Genomic DNA, 9330 nt, shown 5'->3' with positions numbered 1-9330 from the left:
TCATATAGAAAGAATTTTTTTGATGAAATTGTTAGTGATAAGATAACTAATCTAGTTAAAGATTCTTTTTTGTATTGATTATTCTTTCGATATAGTAGATAAATTTATTTTTTTATGAGATTTCATTTGAATAAATTTTAGAATCTGAAATAAAATTTAAATTATTTTTAAGAAACCTATTCCTTTTAAAATATTTATGTATTAAGAGTGAGTTTTATATATATATATATATATATATATATATATATATATAATATACTGAGAAGGAGATGTCGAATTTTAGTGATTACAAAATTCTAATGAGTAACTTTGTGACTCGAAAGGTAAAAAATAAGATAAAATAAATTATTAATATATATTAACATTACTCATATTTTAATTTTCGTCCAAACTCCAAACTGCTGAATACAACTTTATTAAAATATATTTGCTGATAATAAATTATATATAAATTATAATATATAATTATTAATATATAATTACTCATATATAAATTATACTTGCTGATAATATATATATAGTTAAAATTACATAATATTTTAATAATAATATAATCAATTATTTGTCCTTTCTGTACAAATTTCTAATTACATACACATAAATACTCTTGTTTCTCTGTTTTATTCCTTATCTCTTATTTTCAGCTATTTACTCATTCAAACTAAGACTCCGCTATAACACAAAATGAGAATGTTTAAAAAATAAATAATGGGGAGGTGAAAAGGCAAGATATACTAATAAAAAATAGTTAAATTTTATCAAAATATTTTAAAAAATAATTAATAAAAATAAACTATCATTAAAAAAAATATTAAATAAAAATTAATTTTAGAAAATAAAATAATTACTTACTATTTAAAAAATTATTAGTAAAAAATTATAGAGTATTCTATAAATTAAAATATATATTAATATTTAAAGTAGTTTCTATTATTAATAAAAATTTATAAAATAATTTTTAAATTAATATTTAACTATTAATTATTAAGATTTTAACTATTTATTACTTTATATTTTAAATTAATCTTTATTAATCTTTTAGAAAGTAATTTAAAATTTAAAATATTAATTACTAAAACTTAAATAACTAATTTAGATACAAATTTATAAATTATTTTATAAATATTTATTAATAAATTTACATATAAATAAATTTTAATTTCTAAATTAATATTTAATTTAATTAATATAATTATTATTTATTTTTTCTCTATAAATTGTTACTATTTAATAATTTTTTTTAGTAGATAAATTGAATCAAAGCAAAATACATGTATTAGCATTAATTGATAATTAAAGTTATTTAATAATTATTTAACAGTTATGGAATTATTAATTATAATTATTACATTTGTCTATGATATTAATATTATAATTTATAGTTTTTTGTTGTTATGATGCACTGGGTGGTTGCTGTGTAACTTTTCTTCTTTCTTTTTCTTGGTTAGAATATAACTTATTCTTCTCATACCCTTAGCCTGTTTAGATACAGATTTTACATTTTCAACATATTTAAATACATTAAATTTAATTTTTTCTTATTTTTTTCAAATGAGGTAATTTAAATCTATTGAATTTTAATTTTCTGTTTAGATAAAATAATTTAATTACTAAAATAAATATTTAAATACTAAATGGTTATTAATGATTAAAATAATATTAATATTGATAAATTTTTTAATCTATCTAAATTGATGTCATTTTTTTTGGTCAAATTTTATAAAAAAATTTCAAAACTGATATTTGTAAAAAACAATTGAGATTGCGTTTCAGTTGATGTTAATCACAATCATTTAGTTTTACACTAAGGTTGTTTTTATAATGTAGGTTGGATTTTTATTTTTTTTTTATCAAGTTCACCCAATTTTTTCCCAATTGCCATTGATAAGTTAATGTTGGTTGAAAATTTATCTAGTTAACAATTGCAAACTATTTGATAACAAATGTGTTAATGGTAAAAAAAACATTACTAGAAAATCATGAAATAAAAACTAATTTTAAAAACAAAAATAATTAGTTGCTATAGTGACTAAATTATAGACATTTTAAAAATTAAAAAAACTTGTGATTTCTAAATTAGTTTCTATTATTATTAAATGGTTTCTAAATTAGATATCAATTTATAAACTATTTAATTATAATAAAAATTAATTTATAAACTAATTTTTTTTTAATATCTAAAATGATGTCTAATTTAGTCGCTATAACAACTAATTATTGGTCTGTAAAATTGGTTTTTATTTCATAATTTTCTTATAGTGAAATCATTGCTCAGATAAAAAAAATTATTGTTAAGATAAAAAAATAAATTAATCATGATAAATGTCAATTGATTTTTTTTATATCCGTACTAATGATAACAAAAATTCATTGCAACATAGATAAACAAAATTTAATTATGATAAATATTAATTGAAAAAAAAAATGTACATCTGTTAAAAAATAGTATCTCCAACATTAATTGAAAAAACTCTTAGTAAAATCGAATAAGAAATAACATAATAATAATAAATAATTATAACAATTTAAATAACACAATAATTCATATAACATCAATAAAAGACTTTAATTCACATAAATTGAAAAGTGATAATCTCAATAATATTTTATCTTATTCACCAAAATTGAGTGAAAGAGGAAATATAAATGTTATAAATAAGAATTTTATTAAATAAAAGATGTGAGGATGAAATAGGTTAGGTGAGGTAGATAGTAGACATAGGGAAACAAATCCAATAGATAACCTTCAAATTTTATATAAATACATATATATTTTACTCAGATTTTTTTGTATTTTTTTTTTCATGTCACACACTATGTATAGAAAGTGAATAATTTTAAATATTTATAAAATATATCTTTACCAAATATATTATTTTTCTTATATTGGAAGATTGAATATATTTATATTTCAAGACATTAAACGTGTATGAGAACTTAAAAGATATATTATTACTCATAACCAAAAATGAGATTCTAGTAAATTTTAAAAAATAGTATACATTACATAAATTTCTTATTTAAGAATCTCGAGGGCGATTATATTTCTCAACAAAATTTTAAATACAACTTTCCAAGTTATTTTTGAACTAAAATTAGAGGATTTTTTTTCTATATTTTATTTTATTTTAAAAAATTAATTAAAGTGCATTAATAACATAAAAAAAATATGCGTAGACATCAATTAAATGTTATTGTGTCTGAACATATTTATCAATGTGTATTGAATTGTTTCATCTTAACAAGTAATTTTATTTTTCAAATTCTAAAACCTTGAGTGAGCAATTTTATTAAATACTTCATCACTAAAAAAATCTTTGTTGTGATGGTAATGTATTAACTTTTAAGAAAATCATTTAAAAGTTATATTTGAAATGATTGATTATTAATGTAAAAATAGTTTTTTCATCAATGATATATACAGAATAAACTTATTTTCTATAGAAAGTGACAATTGTTTTTATTTATTAACTAAATAGTCCAAATATAAAATCTCGATACCACTTTCAATATAAAAACAAAGTATTTTGTATATGCTTAAAGTATGTGACAATACTTAAGTATTTTGTATATGCTTAAAGTATGTGACAATAGTAGTATTTTATATATGGTTATGTATCGTTTTTGTTAACATGTGAGTTTTGGTTTAGTCTTTCAATATTTTTATATATATATATATATATTTTTTTTTAATAATACATTTTTCATGTGATAACATATGATTGTTATTATTTGAGGTGTTAGTCTAGCTGAGATGTCAAGTTGTATAATAATGTCTAACATGAAAATTTTTATAAAAAATAATGTATATGAAAGTATTAGTAATTACTTGATGATATTAGTAATTAATTTCTTAATAAAAAAATATGTTACAATATCATGATTATCAAAATTAAATCTGTAACATATTTTATACAGTAAATTAAGAAGAAATTATTTTAATATAACTTTCAAGAAAAATATTATAGAAATCAATTAATGTGTCATTAGTTTATAGAAAATTAATTTCAATGTATTTTCATATGGTACATAATATGTTTTTAATCCAAAATTTATTATATTAATTGCGAATGTGAAACTCTGATTTTAATTACAGAACAGTGGTAGAAAAATCTTATTATCTGTATTTGACTTTGTTTTCCCAATAGAAAAGTTGTGTTTTGTTTTTTTGGAAAGCACATTTCATGACCTAAGGCAAGGTTTTTTCCGTAATTTAAAACCGTCCCTTGGAATCCCCATCTACATCCACCTTTCTGTTCACAATTTACATGTTTCATAACATTTTTTTTATATAAAAAAGGGAAAAGAAGCAGAGCAAGAACGAACACCTCAAAATCTCTGCACTTGTTCATCTTCGACTCAGCTACTCAACAACGACACCAACACCAACATCCTCATCCACTCCGCACAAAACTTCTGTTGTCTCAAGGTCTGTCTCCTCTCTCTGTCTTCTTCGTAGTCTACACACACACAAAAATCCCAAAGCACATACCCATGTTTCTGTCTGTAAACAAGTTTAAAAATTGGGGTAGCGGAGGATTAGATCTTTCCCTTAAACGATTGACCCATAATATTTTGAGTTTCCAAGAGTTTTTTTTCCGCGCCTTTTCTTTATGGGTTTCTTGAATTTGTTTGATCAAGAATTCATGATTGCGGTGGGTATTGGTCCTGCACTTGCTTCTGTTTCGGATTTGGTGCTTTCGAGATCTGGTCTGAGAGTGTTACGAATTAAATTTTTTTGGTTGATGCTTTGTGAAACATGAGTAATTGTTTTATCATGGAAATTTGTAAGTTGGCGTCAGTGGCCGAGTGAAACCCGAGTAATTGGACTGAAGAGTTTAATTGAACAAGTGTCAATTGTTTGGTCTGATTAATTGTTCATTTCCCCACTCATTTCACATCCAATTTTCATTTTTAATGATAAAGTTTTATTTTTCGAGTGAATGTGGTTTGGACGCCTAATCAACTCCACTTCTTGTTTCTTTGTTATCTTTGGTTTGTTCGTCTTTTCTGTTCTCACATCTCTAATTCTTTATTTTCTTTTTTTTTCTGCTTATGTTACCGACTGACCCATGTGATCCTGACATGTAGATGAATTCTAACAATGATTGCAATGATATTGTCTATTAAAAAGTCTGTTTAAATTAAAGGATTTGTATCGAATGTTTATGAGAATCCTAGACTGGAGTTAATGATGTTTTAGTGAAGAGGTCATGGGAATTGTGAATTGCTTTTTGCAGATGGTATGTTGGTGATTTAGTATTCCATCTATGCCTAATTTGTGAGTTCAGGCTGAAATGATTGAGTTCAATAACCGTTGGCCGGTGTTGTATCCATGGGGTTCCTGGTGATGAGTGTGAACTTCTTTCTCTGAAATATTTTGCATGCGATGGAAGATTATTAGCCCCTGCTCCTTAATCAAAACTTATGATGACAATTAGTGCTGCTAAGCTAATGACTAACACTGTATATTAGCACTGGAGTGTTTGCTAGGGGGATTCTTTTAGGTTTCATAGAAATCTTAAGTTGGGAATGTTAAATGTGCTTGCTTTGTATGATTTATTTTAAAATGTTTTCAGGAAACTAACATTCTGAGGAATTTTTTAACTGTTTCTCAATTTTCAATAAAATATTCCTATAGAAATAAAATTCTGCATACTAGATGCCGTATGAAGAAATGGTATCACTCATTAATTTGTTGAATAACAAAGAAAGTTGTCTTCCTCAATTTGTGATGTGTGATTAAGTTGTACTTGTATATTCCCAAAAAATGGCTCCTAAGAGTATATTAACTTCTAAGCTAAAATCTTCATTTTTTGTGAATGAAGAGCCCATTACCGCAGTCTGTTTTTAATTCTTGAAGATTGAAATTTTTACCTTTCTTAATTTTTCTGGCTTATAATATTGATAATCTTTGTTTAAAATAAATCTTTGTATGTTTCTGCATCCATCATCTTTCAATATCACAGTATGGTAGAAAGGAGACTTGAAATATTGACCAAAAGAGGAAGGTTGGGACATGAAAAGATGAAAACTCAAAAATATATCAGTGTGATGAACAAAAATAAAACACTAATGAGCAAAGACTGAAAACTTAAGACCAAAAGGCAAAGAATAAAAGTTGTTAATTTACAATCTAAATTGAGTTGTTTGTGAGTTTAAGTCGAGTTGAGTTTGAACTGAAAAAATGTTCACATCAAATTTGAGTTGAACTTTGATCCGAGTCTATGTTTTTATCAAATTAAGCTAGGTTTAGCTCTATCAGTTACTTCCAACTGCAATTGTGGCTTAGCAGGCCCAGTGGCCCAAAATTTAGTCGGGATAGTGCAACTATTCTGTTTGTCTGAAAATGCCCTATAAACATTGTTAATCTTTGTTTAAAATAAATCTTTGTATGTTTCTGCATCCATCATCTTTCAATATCACAGTATGGTAGAAAGGAGACTTGAAATATTGACCAAAAGAGGAAGGTTGGGACATGAAAAGATGAAAACTCAAAAATATATCAGTGTGATGAACAAAAATAAAACACTAATGAGCAAAGACTGAAAACTTAAGACCAAAAGGCAAAGAATAAAAGTTGTTAATTTACAATCTAAATTGAGTTGTTTGTGAGTTTAAGTCGAGTTGAGTTTGAACTGAAAAAATGTTCACATCAAATTTGAGTTGAACTTTGATCCGAGTCTATGTTTTTATCAAATTAAGCTAGGTTTAGCTCTATCAGTTACTTCCAACTGCAATTGTGGCTTAGCAGGCCCAGTGGCCCAAAATTTAGTCGGGATAGTGCAACTATTCTGTTTGTCTGAAAATGCCCTATAAACATTTTTCTTGCTACCCACTTCTCCTGCTGCGTTATCCTCTTCTCCTGCTGCGTTATCCTCTTCTCCTGCTGCATTATCCTCTTCTGCAATGCTATGATGAAGAGGAAGAAATTTAAGAAATTTAGAGCTGTCACAGTAGTGAAAATGATTAGAAAGAAGACTTGGATTCAGACGACGGTATTTATGTGCATATAGTTCGCACTATGTAAACTATATAGAAAATTTTAGAACTATCCTGCTATAATGATTTTGGTGTCGGTAGTTACTAGTTACCCTTTATCGGGGATTGTAAAGCTTGCTTGGATTTCCTGTTACCCTCTTTATTTTTGAGTTTTTATTCTTCTTTTCATATGCTGTTATTATTTTTTCACTCTAATGGTTTAATCTCATAACTGGTTTTGGGTTTGGTTTCTGTAGGTGTTTCTTTACTCTGAAATTCAGTGTGGATTTTGAAAAACTGGCTTAATGGACGACAACGACTCTAACATAAGGAGATGGGAGGATCTGGACATAGATATTTTGGTGAAGATTTTTCAGTTGCTTGACATTTTTCAGTTGACATCAGGCATCTCTCGTGTTTGTAGTGCATGGCGCATGGCATGCTGTGATCCACTTCTTTGGAAAACACTAGATTTGTCAATGCTAAGATCTAATTTCATCAAGATCCCATTAGAACCATATGTTTATGTTGATGAACGATCTGATAGGACATTAACGCGATTATTGAAGATCTCCCTGGGTCTCAGCCGACAGAGTATAACGACTTCGATCTTCCATTTCAACTTGTACGTAAGTGATGAACAGTTGACATACACTGCTGAAAGGTAACTTCAACTTTCAAAATCATTATATCTATTAAACGTGTAAAGTTAGCATAAACCATATGAAATGAATACACACAGGAGGTTAATCAGTGATGTTTATAACCTTGTGGAATATGATTTGTTGATTGATCAACTTTCCCTTGGTGCCTAAAACTTAAGGTTTCTTGATATTGGGGCAATAACTTTATCAGGAGTAGCTCTTGGGAGATATTTTACCCTGAATTTCTGGAAAACATTTGAAAAATTAACAGGATAGTGTAGTTGTATTTCAATTTTTAGAAGGGGACAACCATTGTTGGTAATTAACACACCTTAAAATTGAAGATTGCACATGTAGTTTGTCCAAAGAGCTAATAATGTCCCTTTGTCAGGTGCCCACGACTCAAGCGACTTGTTCTGCCAGCTTGGAACAGAATCAAGAAAACAGGAATGTGCAAGGCCATCCGCTGCTGGAAAGAGTTAGAGTCCCTGACAATGCCTAGTATAGCGAATCCACCATATATTTTGGAGGAAATTTCAACCCACTGCAAGAACTTTAGTGAACTCAAGATTATGGGGCCATGTGATGTTTTCTTTGCTTCATCTATGGCTGCTTTTCTTCCAAACTTGAGAGTCTTGAGCCTTCGATGCTCAATGCTTTTTACGGATGTTCTCATTCTCATCCTTGATAGCTTACAAAACTTAGAAGTGCTCAACATATCACATTGCATTCTGATGGAAGCCCTTCCAGCTCCTCAACATAAAAGAATTGTCAAGGAAATTGACGTGACTATTCGTCAGAAGGCTTCTCGGTTACGTGAATTTCTCACATGCATAGATGACAGTTGCGTCATGTGCCAACGAACAAGAACTGATGAGGGACTGGTTAGGTGGTACAAGTACGAGGAAGGGCTTTGGAAAACGGATGAGGTGAGGTCTCTGACACTTTGAGCAAAAGAGTGCAATCTGGTAGTGATCTAGTCTTTCACCGTTTGTTACATTTTCTGTTGTTTCATGCTGCTACCTTAAGTGTAGATCCAAATAAACAAAGTTCGATTCTTACAAATGAATGCTGTTGCACCATTTAGGAGTTAGCCAAATCTTGTAACTGTATATAGGAATAATAAGTTTTGTTTCTGTAGTTGGTTTCATTTCGAGAAGTGTTTTCCATCATGAAAAAATGATGAGACAGTAATTTTGGTTCTTTACAGAGTAGAGGAGATTAGTTTTGGGCTATTCTTCTTTAGTTTCAACATTTACAGGTAGTGATGAACTAGTCTTTACCCGTTCCAAATTAGAACATTTACATGTGCGGGTTGAATGCTGAACGTTTGCATTGTTTTTTGTAACCCAGAGGTATTGGGATTTCTCTTCTACTGGGTCTGTCAAAGTCTTCTCTGTCGGATGCTTTTATTTTTGAACTTTGGTCACTGGTTTTGGGATGTTTAGTGCAGAGTCAAATGCTATTGATTTTTTCTTTTTTTTAATTGTGGTATTGAAATTTTGGATTCCAATGACTAAATAATCCATATACTGGAAATAGTTTTATATTTTACACCATGTCTACTTTAAAGATCAAACATCTTTCATTAAAATGAAAATTTAAAAGTAATATTATTAAATTGTGTATATTTAATTCATTCAAATTGATTTTTTTTTAAAATTGTTAGTCAAAATAAGAAAAATTTGTAAACTTATTTTTTTAT

General features: G+C 27.3%; 1 protein-coding gene across 1 annotated transcript; it reads left to right on the top strand.

Annotated features, from left to right (window-relative positions):
* The first annotated feature begins 4210 nt into the window (after nt 1-4210).
* On the top strand, nt 4211-9000 carry LOC137828432 (F-box/LRR-repeat protein At3g48880). The gene is made up of 3 exons (XM_068635011.1): nt 4211-4429; nt 7239-7645; nt 8017-9000. The coding sequence occupies exons 2-3, from the start codon at nt 7287-7289 to the stop codon at nt 8573-8575; spliced, it is 918 nt and encodes a 305-aa protein (XP_068491112.1). The 5' UTR covers nt 4211-4429; nt 7239-7286; the 3' UTR covers nt 8576-9000.
* Nucleotides 9001-9330: the final 330 nt, after the last annotated feature.

Source organism: Phaseolus vulgaris, chromosome 7 (genome assembly GCF_000499845.2).
Source record: "Phaseolus vulgaris cultivar G19833 chromosome 7, P. vulgaris v2.0, whole genome shotgun sequence".
Taxonomy (NCBI): Eukaryota; Viridiplantae; Streptophyta; class Magnoliopsida; order Fabales; family Fabaceae; genus Phaseolus; species Phaseolus vulgaris.
Note: the sequence above shows the minus strand (reverse complement) of the source record. Positions and strands in the feature narration are given on the sequence as shown.